We start from the raw sequence: 19235 nt of genomic DNA, 5'->3' as shown, positions 1-19235 counted from the left end.
ATCTTTCATAAAATGGTGATAAAGGTTTTATGGGAAGTCAAATTTCGTTGGACATCCAAAGAGAGGAAGAGGTTATCAGAAACTTGGACAAACTGGGACAAGATGGGGAGGGGGTGTAAAAATTTTAAGAAAAATGCAGATGTAATTTATGGACAGTTCCTATCACCTACCAAAAAAAAAAGGGTTTTTAATAAACTGCTCAAACTGAGTATAATAATAAACAAAAATGAAAGAAACCACCGTCTGTTAGACTTGATGTTGCTTTTCGGAGATTAGTAAAAACTAGTTAGACTCGCATAACTAGTTATGTAACAAAGAAACAAAGAATACACAAAGATTACACTTAACTCACGGAAGGTCAGCACTAAAAAGGGGAGAGTGAAATGAGGTCATCATCACCAAGGACTCCCCAAGAGGTCAACAGCGCCACCAATCTCTTATTACATAACAGAAAAATGTTTACAAAACATTACTGTGACATAATGCATTGTATGTAACAATGTCATATAGCATTTAACAATAATTTCAATTGTTGATTCCAACACACTCCCTCAATGATTGATCATTAATACAAGCCAATATCGCGAGTAAATTTCTTAACCTTATTTCTGTCTAGCGGTTTGGTTAACATGTCAGCCATCATCCGTTTACTCAGACAATAGATTACAGTAATATCTCCCGAATTCTTTAAATCATGTACAAAATGGTATTTTGTGTTGATATGTTTCATGCACTGTTGTGCTTTTCCTAATTCTAAAAGTCAAATACAACTTTGATTGTCCTTAAATATTTTGATAAGTGTTGTAATTGGTAGATTTATTTCTTCTAGAAGTTGTTTCATCCATACAGTTTCTTGAGTAGCTTCTGCCAAGGCTATGTACTCGGCTTCAGTGGACAAAAGTGCTACACACTGTTGCTTTTTACTAATTCAATGGATAGGACCTCCTTTTAGCAAGGGCAATCCTGTGTTCGATTTACGGTCTATACACTCTCCTCCCCAGTCGGGCATCTACATAACATTTAAGTTCTAATTCTTCATCAATATTTCCTAATTTAAGTTTCTTTTTTTTTTCGTCAAATTCAGATAACAAAAGATTCTTTTTACTTCCACCCAATCACTCTCTGAAAGTTTTGTGACTTTTCTCACTAATGTCAATGTACTTATTGCAAAATCTGGACGTGAGTTAATTGCTAGATATAGCTAGAGGCCTATCATAGTTCGTGCCTTTCCATCCTTTATTAACGAAGATGACTCAGGATCCAAGGATATTTCCTTTTGTATTATATCCCATAACTCCTCTTTTATCAACAGCAATTCCATCTTGTATTTCCAAATGTGATAATTGTTGTTGTTTAATTTAGTGATGGCAACATAACTTTTATCTGCCATTGTGAAGTCTTTTGTGTTCTCACCTAATATTTTTCTTATATAAATATATATCCAGTTTACATTATCTCTTGAATTTACCTTTTTCTCTTTATGCTTAGTTGTTGCCATAACTGGGCCCATAACCTGTTAGACTTGATGTTGCTTTTCAGAGATTAGTAAAAACTAGTTAGACTCACGTAACTGGTTATGTAACAGAGAAACAAAGAATACACAAAGATTACACTGTCTTGACTCATGGAAGATCAGCACTAAAAGGGGGAAAGTGAAACGAGGTCGCCATCATCAACAGCTCTCCGAGGGGTCAATAGCACCACCAACCTTTTATTATGTAACAATGTTTACAAAAATAATGCATTGTGTTGCAGTAATGTTTACAAAACATTACTGCGACACAATGCATTGTATGTAACAATGTCATATAGCATTTAATAATAATTTCAATCGTTGATTTCAACAATGTCCACTAAAAAAGAAGATTTTTGGCAGGTGTTTGAGAGTTTGACATCTTTGTCTTGTTCTTATATTGTATAATTTGTGCTAATCTTACTTGCTTATTAAAAGTTTTTTGTTACTACTAGTCTTAGTTATCTATCAATATTCAAGATACTTCCTTGGTCTGCCCAGTCTCCAAATTTATAACCAATTTAGCATTTGTGAGATGAGATGGGATGCCAGCTTCAGTCACATGAGTGCAAGGGATCTGGAGTGTCAATTGCAATATCTGTGGACAAATTAATTGCAGGAGAGCATATGATGCTTTATATGCTTTTGTGTTTTAAGCCTATTGGTGACACCCCTCTGTCTGGACTAAGTAGAAGAACCAGTAGCTTCGATAAAATTTTGGGAAATGAGGATGAAAGGAAGTGTGCAGGAAACTTGGAAAAAAGAGAGTCTGACTGTAGAAAGTCCACGTGGAGGGAAAAAAGGTAATGCTGTGGACTGGAATTGGAACTGTGTACTTAACAAAATGTGAAACTTAGTGGCCCTAGAATCATGCATGTGATTGAGGAGTGATCACAGAGGACTGCTGGAAATTCCAAGACTCAAAAATTAATGTAAGATTTGACAATTTTATGATTTTGGCAACCATTGCTAACAGACTTGTCAGCTCAGTCATTGAATGTGCTGTACTATAGTTAATTAAAATGTCCCTACTGTGTTGGTGTTCCACATGATTATTATATCCATAAAATAAGGGATCAGTTTACTGCTTGTTAATGTTATCTTATCCTTGTTTTTGCCTTATTAAACCCCAAAAACAACAGATTAACCCGAACACATGTGACTGGCATTTTTCACGTATCACTTGTTTCTACCATCCTTTTGCATGGCTGTTGTTATTTTCTGCCTTCACATACATATTGTAACAAATTCATTCTTCCTCCCCATAACTTCATACATTTAAAAAGGAGATCCAACAAGGCACTAAAAGTTTCTTTGAATTGTACTGTTATTGCATAAAATGCTACGATCTTTGCAATCACTAATTACTACCATCATTGTGTCCACACTAATAAAGTTTCATTTGAATTCAACACCCTCTCCTTGATCCATAACTTTTTCATCAATGAGCATAAATTTACAGTACAGGTGGATATATTTGCAAAATAAATTTCTTTTATGTAATGTAATTAAGTAATAAATTTTAAATTTGAGTCCTATTTTAAGAAAGCTTAATTTTTCTTTATTTTTGTGTCTGTCACTGAATTATAGCCAGAAAATAACCAAGATTCTGCAAATTTTTTGGATTGAATTTATATATTGTATTTTATATATGCTTTAAATATAATGCTTTAAATATAATTATGCATGAACAGTTATTTTAGATTGAAAATATTTGTTTCATGTTTACATTTTGCCATCCTGTTAAGCTAGCATTTTTAAAAAATGTATTATTTTCTATTACATTGTTTGGAATAAAATTGTAATTTTTTTTCTTTTAGTTGATTCTATGCTAAGTAGTAAAATTGTAGATAGCTAAATAAATGTATTATTGAAATACTTATGACATCAGTTGAAATTAATTTTATAATTATTTAAAATATTTATATAAATTTAAAGTCTTAATTTATACATATTTTAGATTGTTTTTTTAAAAATATAGATTTTCATAACACATAACACATTTGGATTTTTAAACACAGACTATATAAATTATATTATTAATAATCTATAACAAATTCTTGAGATGATGACAATATACGAATAAAATATTTTTAATCAAATTTCTATTTACAAAAACTAAATTTTATTATAGCTGAATTTTCATGAGAAAAATTATGAAAAAGCTCTAAGTGATATTAGAAATGCATCTCATTTATTGAAGCATTCATTTCCAGCATATTACAGGAATTCTTCAATCCAAAATTTGATAAAAATCGTGAAAACGTAAGTATTTTAGTTTAATTTGATTGTATTATGAAAATATTCTGAAAAATATATAGTAAGACTGTACACATGGAGATTTTATGGATTTAATCCCCATTTGTGAAGAATTTAAAAATTAAATAAAATTAAACATCATATTGTATATAACTTATATTTAGTTTGTACCCATTTCGTTCTCTTTAGTCTGCTGTATTGTGTTACTCTATATACCTATTACGTAAAAATTAATAAATTACAACACAGTAATGTGTTTTTTAAAACCCCATTCATTTAAAAATCCTGAGCATTTGCTACTATTTGGTATGGTCCATTACACTCTAAAAAAATCAAATTCTTTTCTTATATAAATTTAATTTTCTATTTTTATAGTGATGACTAAGCTGCAATAAAAAATTAAATTTATCCTTGTCATGAAATTATAACACTCAAAGTAACTTAATCTAGTAATTTAATTAATTTGTATAAAAATTAATTTTTAAACATAATTATTCTGTTAATAAACATTTGTTAAATTTAACAAATTAAAATCTTCAATATAAAATTCAATTAGTGAGTGAATAATATTTTTAAAAAGTAGTATTAATAGTAATGTTAAATCATAAGTAAATATTGAATTGAATATTAAATAAATATTGATATTTTTAACAGATCAAATAAAAATGAGGTGTCTGAAGAATGTAAACTTCTTTCTATAGCAATCCAAATATATATAAAAACTACTGATTTTAATATTGCATATGACTTGGCTAAATTCCTAAAAAATATATTAAGTATTTTAAAAAAAAAATTTTATAAAGTGAGTAATTTTGAAATACTTATTCTCTAGTTAATATATATATATCTTTAATCATTTAAATTTTAATATTGATAATACAAACATAATTTTAATTAAATAAGTTGTGCTTGAACAACATAAATAAGCAATTTGTTGCTTTTATATGAAAATTTCATAATAAATATAAAATAAAAATTTGAAAAGACAGAAAGAAGTGCTTAAAACATCTTGTGGTCTGAAGACCACGTGTTTTGTTGCCTAACCAGCTTGTAACCAACCCCTTGGGTGGTTCACGGTGTAAAGGAGGGACAGGCCCTCATAGCGTAAAAGCTTCCTGTTATAAAAGTTAATGGGAGGACGGGAGATATGTGGTCCAAAGATCACGTGTTCTATTGCGTGATCCTTGGGTGGGCCGCAGGGTAAAGAAAGGATGGGCCGCGTTTTCGGAAGAAAAAACGAGAGAGAGAGGGAGATCGCGCATGCTCAACAGAAGAAGAGGAACTTTTTTCAGAAGAAAGAATGGAGAGAGGACGTGTAGACGATAGAGTCGCGAGATTGTTTTTTTGTGTGTGTTGTGTCTTTTGTTTTAGTGTCTGTTATAGCGAAAGGACAGAGTAGTGATTGGAAGGACTAAAATAAACTTTAAGTTCCTTGCATTGGAGTCATAGTGTGTGTGATTTATTTCTTTGAAGTTTCTTTTTGTTTTGTTCCTGCACGGGGAATACTCTAAAGATCGAGTACTTCCCACAATCTTTAAAATTATTCTGTTTCAAAACTAAGAAAACAATAAGAAAGAAAGAAAGAGAATTTTAAAATAACATATTTTTTGCAAGTTTAGAAATATAATTGTTTTTTCTTAAAAATCAAAAGAAAGTTGATTCTGCTTTTTGTGTATGATTGATTTTCATTTCCAAAATGAAATCGTTGGCCTAAGAAAATTCTGTCCTAATTGCTTCAATACCTTGCTAAGGCAATGCACAAGACAAGTGACATGTCTCAGATTTGGATATATCAACTATATTTGAGCATGCACTTAGCATGTAACAGATTAGGCCCCGTACAATACATGTATTGTGCCTGGTCTGTTACAAATAACCAAACTTTTTCATATGTAATTGCAGAGTTTCAAAATTTGGCACATGCATCATTGAAGGTTTGTGTAACAATTGAGGAATTTAACTTTTTTAATTCTTAAAATCTTAACAGCATGGGTTATATTGTCTCTTATGTTAATGGATCAGTGAGAATGTTCAACATGTTTCTTTTTAACACATTCATTGTTTTATCCAAAATAAAAAAAATGAGCTGTTTACTAATATTTCCTGTATTTTTTTGAAAGTTACTTCAAATTCAGGTTGTACAGTACATAGCTTTTCCTCGGCAGACTTTCTTTCCCTGTTGGAAATATATTTTGCATATTTAATGGGCTTATTAAGCCATAGAGATGCTTTATATTCAAATTTATGCGAGTATGCCAACTTATGGGGAGGGAAATTGTTAATCCCTTGTCAGGGATAACCTAGGGACTCTCATGTATGTGGGCAGTGATGAAGGAGGTCAGAGAATACAAGGAAATAAAGAATGCTGCGCCAACAAAACTCTTTGTGTTTGTGGCAAAGATCGACAGAAAATGGTTTAGGGCGTGCAGCTGCAGCAACAGCAAGCATGTTCACAGGCTGTCCAAACAAGCGAACATTTTGTTCATTGCATGCTACAAAAACACGTTTTTTTCTACCGTAAATAAAGTGTGGACATCTGATAAATCACAATTAAGTGATGAGACTTTAAAAGCCATATTATGTGTGAAATATAATTTAACAAATTCTTGCAAAAAATTTCATGACATTTTAAACAATGACAGCAATCTACTAAAAAATATTCATTTGATTGAGAAATATGTGAAAGAATAAAAGGTTTTAAAGATTTATAATAGTATATATATTTATTATATTTGTAAATTTTACATATGTTTAAATTAAAAAAATATAATACAATACACTTTTGCATTCTTTGATGATAAAATTTTGTGCTCTAGAACAATTTTTTTCAACAAGACAACCACTCCCCTTGTCAATTTTGTCTCACTTCATCAGTGTTAAAATCTGGTCACCTTAAACTTACTGTAACTTCCTCCCTCTCTTTCAGTGTGGACATCTTCTATGGGAGCTCTCCATTTATGGACAGCTCCTAAGTGGTACAGTAAGACCCCACTTAACACACAGGATATGTTTTCTAGATGACAAAGCACTAAACAAAAAAGTGTTAAACGAGGTCATTTTAACACAGAGTAAATAGGGAAAGGGGAACACATGACCAAAAATAAACAGATTTTACTTTAATTTTAAGTTATTTTTATATTAATTTGCATAATAATATATGTAAAAAAAACACAAACATATGCACACAGAAATGTAAAGTTCATTTTTTATGATGAAGGTTTTGGCTTTTCTGAAATTCTTGTTTCTTGTGATAAAGTCATATAGTTTCATTTGTCACTTTCTTTTTCTTTCCTTAAGCAAATGTCAGTATCGGGAGGTCGCATCCAAAACACCTCATCTTGCTTTTGCATTCCTTTCAAAATCTGGATCATTCAATCTGGATCGCTACAGTTTGATCAACAATTTCTTTTATCGTTACCAAACTTTTACTAAGGAAATCTGTAGAGAAATTCTTTGGGTTCTTTGTTTTCAGAATCTCTGTTTTCCAGTTCTACACGAATTCCTTGTTCTGCCAGTTCTTGAAGGTCGTCATTGGTAACGCTCTCACCAGAAACCTGCAGTAACTCTTCAATATCACTGCTCGTCTACATCTCCTAGTCCTGCTGTACCAATTAGATTAGGTTGACAATTAGGTCAACCTAACAATGTAGCGATAGACTCTTCTTATTGAGAATTCTTGGATACCTCCAGCCATAACTTCTTCCACACTTCGTTCATGCAGTTATTTGCCTACGGCATCCATGTGTGGCCGTCGGCCATAATAATATATTTGTATTTTTAATTTTAGCTAGTCTTAGCCTTTTCTTTGTTTCTTTGTCTTCTCTTTTTCTAAAACTTTCCAACGACCGTTATTGCTTTGGGGTGGGATTAGCGGTTCTAAGAATCGGAAAACAGAACAATAGATAGTGTGGCCGGAAGAATAATGGCCAAGAGTTAGCACTTTTGGACTAGACACAGAGGAGATCGGACGTGTGAGAAGGAACTCTGAAAGACGTTTTGGTAGAGAGGGCAGAAGTTCGAGGTCGTCCAGCAAGGGACCGAGTTAGAAAGTACGAAGTAAAAGAGAACCTTGATAAGTGATATAGAAGAGAGGATCTGAAAGATGGAAGCCACCATAACAGAACCAAGGTTCTACCCAAAGTGCATATTGTCCTGATATAGAGAAAACCCCGGGTGAAGCAACTTTTCATTTCTTATTTCTTCCTACTATCCTATCTTCCTCATTATTTTCCTTGGTATTAAGTTAGATTTAAGTTAGAATTAAATTAGGTTAGTTACGCTCTTACTAAAAATTAATTGTCACGCGGTTGGGAAGGAGTCACCTTCGTGCTTTGCGAAAATCACGCCGGATTGTAATATATCACGTAGCCAGTTGGGATTCCTTGTATAACCTTTTTGTTCAGAGTGAAATAAAGGGACTGTGAATATTATTATAATTGTCGTAGAGTCCTTTCTGTACCTTTCATTTGCGGACCGTACTGTACCACTTACGAGAACACCACACATATTGTTATATTTTGCATATTGCCTATGGCATCCGTGATGTTATATTTTTTTCCAAAATTGCACCAAACAAATATAGATATAAGGAAAGTACAGCACTATAACAAATTGCCACTTTTTACTAATTGGTTCCTGTTTGGGAATAATCAATGAAATGCTGTGATAATTTGAATCAGTGTAAATTTTGAGCTCTTTTTTAGGCTTTGAGCAGACCGCATTATATCAAATCAGCGTTAATTGAAGCAGCATTAAGTGCAGTCTTACTGTATTAATATTGTAAAATCTGATTTTATGATTGTTCCAACTGAATAACCTTAAACAGACTTTAAAAATTAGAGAGAAAATTATATTGTTGTACAAGTGTTTGCACATACTTTTTAAAATAAATAAGATATTATTTGATATCATTATTTAAATAATTATGCATAAATATCTTTTCAAATGTTTTATTATGTTATAGTTATCTTGTATACAAGCGTTTCTTTTCTACAAAAGTTTTAAACTTAGTAGAACATTATTGTGCTATATAGTTTATATTTCAGTTGTTTACATTAAAATCATCTTGAATAGAAGAGGCAGGGAGCCTGTCTTAAACTGTTTTCAAAAAATACATATTTAATTAATATGTTTTGTTGTTTTACTATTTATATCATTGCAAGAAAATAATGATTTTTTAAAATATAATTTTTTATCTCAAAGATAACATTTCACATAATGTTTAATATTATATTGTGGCCATTGGCAATATATATATATGTATATATTAAAACATGTATATTTGTATATAGTCATAATTCTATTCTATTTCTGTGATTTCTTCTATTCTTTTCTTCTATCTTTTTCTGGAACTTTCTAGGACAATTGTTATTGCCTTTGGGTAGGATTAGCCATTCCACGAACAGGAAGAGAACAATAGGAGATAAGGTGACCAGGTGAAAAACAACTGGCGAGTTGACCAGTTTTCGGCTGGAGACCGAAGGAGTTAGATGCACTGCTAAGAAGGTCAAAGAGAGATCTCGACGAGAAGATTGAGGGAACAGAGACTGTTAAGAAAGAAGGAACAGAAGGAACTCCATATTAACAAAAGGCCCGAGGATGCCTTTGAGAAACTGAGAGAACTGTATAGGTTGGTAGGGGAAAGAATCATACCTAGGCAGTGAATTAGAAAGAGAACTCGATATTCAAGAATCCTGAGGTCAGCAAAGGAATCATCGAGACGGCAAGAACATTAACCTCCAAAAGAACTCCTATCCAAAGAGCATATCGGCACAGACAAAAGAACAAATCCCGGGTGACTGTAGACTTCCATTCTTCTCCATTCTTCATTTTCCTGTCTCTATTTTCACTTCCTTAAGTTAAGTTAGTTTTAAGGTAATTTTAAGATTTAATTAAGTAAGATTCATGTACGTGGTTAGGCTAAGAAGTTTGTTATGCGATTATTCCGGGTGTAAAATTATAATCCTGATTTGTATGAAAACCCAGCAAGAATCCCTACGTGACACACCTCAAATTTTGTAAAGTTTTACAAGAACAGTTGGAATTCCTTAAAACTGAACCTGTTTGTTGTGAATAAAGAAAAGATTGTGTAATATAGAAAGTTTTCGTGTATCTTTTCTTTTATTTGTACTTTTCCTTTGCAGACAACATCACATCACATAACAAATGACCACAATATTACTGAAATATAGGGGATAACTTATTTTGAAAAATACCTGGTTTTTAATTAATTTTTTAATTTTTATTTTTATTAACTTGTCAATCACCATTTTCATTTTCCTTTTTCTGTTTGCTTCTTAGATCTTAAGCAATTGATATACAGTATTTTGTTTTATGTATTATTCAATCTTTTAAAGGTATATTCATTTTTATTTATAGATAATAGATTCTCATATCCTGTTTATTGAAAGTCATTTTTATAGAGACAGATTGGCTATACAAAAGCAGATACAATATGAAGAAAATGCAATGAATTAGTATGGAAAATTATTCTTATAACAAAAAAAGAAGTGGTTTTTTTATATTATGATTTTAATTTTAAATTTCAAGTACTATATTTTCATGCCTTTAATCCTTGGATTATCTGTTTAAAAGACAATTGAAAAAGAAGTCATGTTATGTGATATGACAGGTTATACACTGACTTTAAGTTGCAATCACAAAGTTGCACCTGTGGTTGCTCCCATAAGTATGGGTATATTCCAGTATGCTTCAGTCTCAGCCTCAACCAATACACTGGTGAATAGTTTAATAAGCTTTTACTGGAAATTCTGGCAGCCTAAAAGATGATGGAAGCAAACAGTGCATATTAGCATTCACAGACTTGTTTTGTCAAAATAATTTTGGGTTAATACAGATGAGTAATAAAAGTGGTAATAAAAAGTGTTAATAATATAACTATGGAGGCAGCCATATTCATCAGAATTCATCATATGCACAGCCAACCAGTACAATGTGCATTTGTCGCTGCGCTTATGAACTGATTGGTGAATATCGGAACACATTTTATTACATTACAGTTCACCGATGCACTGTTTGATGCATACTGGAATGTTTCCTATGGGATATATGGTGGATGGGTTTTATTTATGTGCTAACAATATTCTGCAGTGTATACACCATCGTGGGTTATATACTGCTGTGGATTATGAATTATATGCATAAAAATATGGTGTATAATTTTTATATCTGTATTAATTATAACTTTTTTCTTTACAATATTTTATATGTAAAAATTTGTTTTTTACAGTTGTATGGAAATACTTTGCAAGGAAAACTCCCTTGTATTTGATGATTTGAAAAGTATTGGAAAATTGTATAAAACTATTTTATATTTACATTTATTCAATGGAAATTTAGATCGTGCTATTGATATAGGTAAATATATATGCATGTATAAATAATAAATTTCTTGTACTTTGTAAATCTCACAACTTAACAAATGTAGGACTTATCATACAGGATATGTGTTTAAAAGAACATGGCACAATTGATCACTTTGAATTGTCATTGTAGAATGCCTTTTGAGTCTAAATTCCTCTTCAGCTGTTTACAATTCCTTAAAAACTGGTCATGAGAAAGTCATAAGGAAAATATATATTTAGTTTAATATTAACCAATGAAAAGTGTTTTATAATGTCATATGCTATGTACTAAATATATGATATAAAATTTTTTAAAAATCCAAAAAATTAAAACCAAAACGAATTTACCTCGTACATTTGTCGAGTTGGAAGATTTAAGTACAACAGTTTGAGGACAAGAAGCTTTGAGCAGACAATTATAGCTTAAGTTTTATGTTTTAATTAATATTACTATATGTTATAATATATTTAATATTAAGTGGCCTTGCTTAGTTGTTAGTTTTGGAGGGGTGTGTGACAAAAATAGCTGACTCAGTAACCAAAATTTCTGACTAACATTTGTATACTTTATTCTGTATTTAAAATGATATTAGTTGATGGGTTTAGAAGCTTTATATTTTGCTTCGCCTTGATCTCCTCCTTCTAAAGCTACTGTATTTACAAATTCTTTGGCAACTTGTCCATTTTTTACCATTGACATTCCAATGTTTCTTGGTGTGAAACTGCTGCATCATCAAACACATCCTTCTGATTTTGAACCAACTTCTTTGTCCAAAGGATTCAGCTTTTCAGGTTGGAGATAGACTTTCTTAATTGAAGATTCATCATGATCACATTTTCTTCTTTTACTATAATTGATACAGTAGAGTCCTGAAAATTCGGCCTAATGTGGACTGAAGGGTGGCCAAGTTTGTGAAAATGCCGGGTTATTGGGATTGGGGGGGTTAAAAAAGAATAAGTACGAGTGTTTCCTCAGAAAATACTCTACTGTACTGTACTTGTATGTATTGTTTGCTTGAGAATACAACAGAGAATAAATTATCCAAATACCCTTAAACAAAGGAAAAGTACATACTTTATGAAGGCATAGAGCCTTTACTACATGAAAATGAAAATTAATGAATACAGTGTACAGTAATTTATCTGATAAGACAGACCTCAAAAAAATACTTTGAGGCATAAAAATGAAAATTAACTAGCCGACTTTGCAAAAACTGGCTACTTTTTTTTTAAAGAAATGCATAATGTCCTGCTGTCTTCTGCACTGCACTCTGCGTTTTGCTGCTTCATCACAAAGATGACGAAGGAACAGTAAGTCTATTACTGATGCACCTTGTTGTTCAAAATACTAAAGGGCGGTTTCGACAGTCTTTAGATCTTCACTATGTGATATTTTAGGAGCTTGTACGGTGGAATCTTCAACATCAATGTCTTTGTCATTTTCCGGCATTTCTTCATTAACAATAATTAAGCAGCAATAATTTCTGCATCTGACATAATGCTCCAGACACGTGTGTAGTGGGAGTGTGGCCGAGTTATCCAGACTGCCGGGTTATCGAGTGCCGAGTTTTCGAGACTCTACTGCATAATCATTTGTGTTGTATCATATGCTAAAGGAAAGAAGATTATTATTATTCTTCTTTCATAACTAAAGACTGTAGAACATAAACAATTCTTTCCAATTCTAATAAAAGAAGAAAGTGTGATCATGACAAATCCTCAATTGAGGAAGTCCATTCCCAACTTGAAAAGTTGAATCCTTCAGACCAGAAGTCAGTTTGAAATCAGAAGGATGTGTTTGATGATGTAGCAAAGTTTTACTCCAAGAAGCATTGGAATGTCAGTAGTAAGAAATGAACAGAACACCAAAGAATTTTTACATGCAGTCGATTCATAAGTTTTTAAAAAGGATATGGTTACATGTCTACACAAGCTAACAAATTATTGAGTTTAATCTTTTAACATCAGTTATAAAATAATAAGAAACTTCAATAATAATAATAAGAAACTTCAATAATAATAATAATAATAACAATAATAATAATAACTCTCCCATGGTCACCACCTGGTCGTGGTGGGAGAGCCCAGTAATTTTACTGATCCATAGGGCAATGCAGGCTGGAGCATAAGCTCCTGGTAGGGACACCCATGCCAGTAAGGTCTATGGGGAGAAATGAAGCTAAGAGTGACCACACCCACATTCTGTGGAGATATTTATTATGGTGATAACTAGATCAAAGTGTGATACCGGCTCGGACGTCGCCCGGGTTAACAAGGTCCGCGTTCGTGAGTTAGGCAGAGGCTCACGTTCGAAAAATAGGCCACAGTCTCCCCTGGTTACCGGTGGCGAAAGCAGCACCGGCCCAAGCATGGCTACTGCAATGTCCTCAACAGATGTGAGGAACCAACCCAGCCTTGGTGTTTCTGTGGCAATGCATCCACAGACCACAAAGGCTGGAAAACCACGCCAACGGATGAAATGGACAGTAGAAATGAACGAGTTTATCATCCGTACTTACTACACAATCACAAAACTTGAAACAAACATGACAGCATACAGACAACAACTACACCATAAATTCACACAACAGTATCCTCACCTCACTGTCACGGAACAAAGGGTTGTTGATCAAAAAAGAACAATTATACACAACAACCTTATTGCACAAACAACACTTGAACTTATCAAACAACAGGTTGCTGATCAAATACATCAACAGACAGAAACATCTAACATTAATGAAGATCATGTAACCTGTCAGGATAATCCAGCAACAAGCATTGATAATAACACACATACAACAATTACCACTAATGATACTACAGACACTTCCTCATTCATCACTGATAACATAGACATAGATTTAGTTAATATGCTCTCACTTATATTTCAGGAAATACTCACTAAATATACAGGCACAGATCCCACACAACGACCACGAATACCAAAAATCAACACGTCAAAGGAAGTAGGGAAAACACTAAATTATGTAAACACTCACTTACTACCACACTACATTCATTCAATTTCTACACTCGCAGACATTCATACATTAGTTTATGCTGGGGCAGTCACAGTAGTGACACACCATGGACTGAAAGTACAATCACAGACAAATACACAGAAAACACAATTCTATCACAAGCCTGCCTGGCAGAGAAGAATAGAAACACAAATAAATGACATTAGACAGCAATTAGGCAGGCTAACACAATACACTAAAAACAACATAACACCCAAATTAAGGAAACAGCTCAAAAACATTTTCAAGAAAATAAAAACACGCACAAAACATGAACATCACAACACACACATTACAGAATACATTGATACACTAAAACAAAAACTTGCTGCCAAAGCACGTAGACTCAAACGATACAAAACATGTACACTACGAAAACAACAAAATAAATTATTTACAAACAATGAAAAACTCTTTTACAGACAAATTAATAACAATGCAAACACTGATACACAGAACAGTGGCACACCAACAGAAGAAGAACTCACAACATACTGGTCTTCTCTTTGGTCCAGTGCTGTCACGCACAATGCTGAAGCAGGCTGGATCGAGGAGGAGAACAGAAACTTGCACAACATACCAACTATGCCCTGTGTTGAAATAAACATATATGATTTCCAATACACTGTTAACAGAACACACAACTGGAAGACACCTGGTGTAGACAATATTCACAATTTCTGGTACAAAAAGTTCACATCACTGCACCAGGAACTAGCTAAACATCTAACACACATCATCATCAATCCACAAGACATGCCAAATTTTCTTACTCAGGGCGTCATCTACATGAAACCTAAAAACAACAATACCACAGACCCCACACAATACAGACCAATTACATGTCTTCCAACACTCTACAAATTATTGACATCCTGTATTGCAAACAAAATATACAAACATGTTGAAGAACACGACATTCTAACAGAACAACAAAAAGGTTGTCGTAGAAACCACAGGGGATGCAAAGAACAGTTACTCACAGATTCAGTCATTCTACGGCAAGCACACAAACAACACAGAAACATACACATGGCATATATAGACTACAGAAAAGCATTCGACAGTGTTCCACACAGTTGGCTGCTACATATTCTACACATGTACAAAATACATCCATCACTCATTGCATTCTTTCAAAACACTATGCAGCACTGGAGAACAACACTACATCTCAGGGTTAGTAACACTTCCATACAAACAAAGCAAATTTTTATTAGGCGAGGAATTTTTCAAGGAGAGTCCTCTCTGGTTCTGCCTAGCCCTGAATCCATTATCCAACATGTTAAACAACACACAATATGGTTACAATATCAGACATGAAAAAAAAACACAGTTTACACTGTCACATGTCATGTATGTACATGGATGACATAAAACTTTATGCATCCACACAAAAACAACTTCATCAACTCCTACAAATCACACATTCATACACCAAGGACATACAAATGGAATTTGGCCTAGATAAATGCAAAACACTTCACATAGAAAAAGGAATCCTGAAGAAAGGAGATCTTGCACTTGGAAATGGAGACATTATTGAACCCATGGAAGAGGGCGAGTTCTACAAGTATTTAGGATTCCAACAGGCCAAACTAACAGAACATACACAAATAAAGCAAAGATTAATTAAAGAATACCAAAGTAGGTTAAATGCTATTCTCAGAACACAGTTAAATGCAAAACACACAGTTAAAGCAATAAACACATATGTCATTCCAGTACTCACATATTCTTTTGGAGTTATACATTGGACTCACACAGATCTCGAGCAACTCCAAAGGAAAACAAGAACAACACTTACTAAACATAAACAACATCAACCTAAATCCGCCACAGAAAGATTAACCCTTCCACGTAAAGATGGCGGACGTGGCCTGATTGACATAGTTAACCTTCACTACAAACAAATACAGTCACTGCGAGAGTTTTTCTACAAAAAACAAGAAACATCACAATTACATAAAGCAGTAACTGTAGCAGACTCAAATAACACACCATTAAACTTACACTCACATCATATGGACACAACACAACATATAAAAGGCATAGACACCATTAAGCAATCGTGGGCTCGAAAGGCACTCCATGGCAGGCATCCTTATGATCTGGCCCAGGATTTTGTTGACAAAACTGTGTCAAACAGCTGGTTAGCTCGGGGATGCCTCTTTGGGGAGACGGAAGGATTCATGATCGCCATACAGGATCAGGTCATAAATACTAAAAACTACAGAAAACACAACTCAAAGATGCAACACTCACGAATGACACGTGCAGAAAATGTCACATCATGCCAGAAACTATACAACACATCACTTCTGGTTGCAAGCTCTTGGCACAGACAGATTATTTACACAGACATAATCAAATAGCAAATATAATACACCAAGAGCTTGCAAAGAAACACAAATTAGTAGACATCCACAAACCATATTACAAATACATTCCACAGACAGTATTGGAAAACAACACGCACAAAATGTACTACGACAGAGCCATAATCACAGATAAAACAATATACCACAACAGACCAGACATCACACTCATTGACAAACACAATAAAATCACATACATTATAGACATATCCATTCCAAACACTCACAATATACAAAATGCATGCACTGAAAAAATTAGCAAGTACACAGAACTCGCCCAGGAAATAAGGCATCTGTGGAGGATGGATAGGGTGCTTATTGTACCTGTTGTTCTCTCCTCTACAGGTGTCATACCACAAACACTACACAAAAGTCTGGGCACGTTACAATTGAATAGAAACACATACATCACACTACAGAAGGCCACTATATTGAATACATGTCATATTGTGAGAAAATTCCTGAATACAGACACACACACTGATACACTTCTTTAATTTCTGTTTTGGTTACTATGCCTTGACTTTGGTCCGGCATAGTACACAGCCACCGGTGTTAACCGAGTATATCTCACTTAACCCAACATAATAATAATAAACTTCAAATGTTTAGAAACTACTGTATTTTCTTGATTAAACCCCTGAGATTTATTAATGTATGTATCCCAGGGTTTTTGTGAGGCCAGGATTTATTACCTTGCTAAAAGAGATGAATGAGTAAAAATTGAAAAACATATCTTAATTATATACATATTTACCAAACTATCAAAATCATTTATTGACTGTATTTATGGGTTATGGTTACATTTGAAGTAATTGCTGTTTTAATAATTAACATAATTTCACATCTTCCAATTTGTGGATAAGCCAACTTTCAGAAGGATAGTTAATCCCTCTTCAGGATAATCTAGGGGTGCTCGCATATGTGGGTGGTGGCATAGGAAGCAGAGAATACAAAATGTCTTTACAAAACTGTTTATTAAGCAAAAGTCGCACTTATCTAAATATAATGTAAGTCCTTCAGGTAACAGACATCTCAATATTTTCAGTTGAGTTGAATTCAGTCCACATGGTTTGATAGTTGGACAGCCCTGGGTCAGCAGTGAATTCTTGTAGGTTTGATTGGGTTAAATCCATAGAAATTTCAAAAGGAAGGCAACAACACTGGGAGAGAGGGAGATTAAGATGACACTAGGAGAAGGACAATGCCATTTACAATTACGATGATGACCACAATGATGACCAACAATATTGATGTTGTCGATGCTCTCTGTTGACACTGTACATGCCTTGACACTTACGGGTAGTGACTGATAACACTTTCAAGGCAAAACTTTGCGTGTGTCATGTCTTCAAGGGCATGACACACAAAGTTTTGCCCTCGATCGCCCACTCCAATTGGTCACTCTCCCTCCTCCTTCAAGTGGTGGTTTGCTTGTTACTGATGTAACAAGATGCCAACTTGGATCGCAGCAGAAGTCAAACTCGAAATAAATTCAATCTCCCAACCGGAGATGGTCAATCTTAGGATTTACATTTATCCTATTGTTTATGACATTATGTCATGACTTTAAAACAGGCAGTTTTTTCTACCTTCTATTTTTTTCCTCTCTTTAAAAAAATAATAATTTTAACACAAATTTTAGTGGAGGTTCAGACCTGTCCAGGACCTCACAAATTCAATTATTATGTTGTCTTTCACATCTACTTTGATATCATTATCAGAATCAAGATCTTGGTTCCTATATGACATCAAAGCATCCTAAAAGTTTTCCCAATTATCTTTTGACTGATAAGTTCTCTTCAGAACTTGATCACAACTTTTTCATATTCATTATTTGACAATATTTCATAAAATGTTCGTGTGAATTTTGCAATGGAAAGTACAATGGATTAGACAATTTGAAGAAGTAGAATTTTAGTTAGTCTTTACCTGCCACTTTAAACTTTATTACTTTATACAGTGCAGTACTGTACTTCATTATGATTCCAATGTTTTTCAATCTGGGGTTTATTTTTAACGGTACCTTTATTTTCCAGAGTTTATTTGAATTCTGGGATTTAATCAAGGAAATACAGTAAATAATTTTATACCTGAAAGATTGCTGATGGGGAGGAAGTGAAAGCTTGATCCCTCTTCATGTCAAATAGAACAAGGGGTGCAAGCATAATGTGATCGATGTGGTTGCCGACACTGAGACAGACACACTTTCATATAACAAGCTGTTTATTTGGAAGATAATGCTTACATAATTCTGGTCAAGAAATTTTCTTGGATGGAAACAAAGTTGAAGTTCAGTCTATAGTTCACTGGTTATCCAACAGCAATCTGTCAGAGTTTTGATGGTGATCGTATGGTCCCGGGCAGACTGGCTGGAAGTCAGACATAGTTTGGCGAAATAAAGATGGAGTTTGAGACAACAGGAAAATAGACATAGAGGACAAGCAGGTTGAGCAACAAAAAAGCAACTACACTTTTTCGTTGACTTTTGGGGTTTTTTAAAGGTTTTTTCCCCAAATTCTTAATTTGTTTGGTCCCAATTTTCTCTTTCCACCTCTTGATTGGTCACTTTCCTGTTTCCAAGTGAAATTAATTTTGCTTCCTGATTGGGCCTGGGAAAGATTACTCTCTCTTAATCAATTTGATATCATTTTTCAACTTCATCTGCAAGTGTTGATCGAACTTTGAAACTTTCACT

General features: G+C 33.4%; 1 protein-coding gene across 3 annotated transcripts in view; it reads left to right on the top strand.

The window, feature by feature from the left end:
- The window catches only part of LOC136972941 (adenylate cyclase type 10-like), a 79002-nt gene that overhangs the window by 25212 nt on the left and 34555 nt on the right, over positions 1-19235 (top strand). For all 3 annotated transcript variants that reach the window (XM_067267600.1, XM_067267599.1, XM_067267601.1), the window contains 4 exons: positions 3648-3778; positions 4427-4574; positions 10151-10248; positions 11022-11149. In XM_067267600.1, coding sequence (XP_067123701.1) covers positions 3648-3778; positions 4427-4574; positions 10151-10248; positions 11022-11149 — 505 coding nt within the window. The remainder of the gene's footprint in view (positions 1-3647; positions 3779-4426; positions 4575-10150; positions 10249-11021; positions 11150-19235) is intronic.

The sequence above is a fragment of the Centruroides vittatus genome, unplaced genomic scaffold (assembly GCF_030686945.1).
Source record: "Centruroides vittatus isolate TY-2023 unplaced genomic scaffold, ASM3068694v2 contig_3067, whole genome shotgun sequence".
NCBI classification, from domain to species: Eukaryota; Metazoa; Arthropoda; class Arachnida; order Scorpiones; family Buthidae; genus Centruroides; species Centruroides vittatus.
The sequence above is the reverse complement of the archived record's forward strand: the minus strand, read 5'-3'. Positions and strand labels throughout refer to the sequence as shown.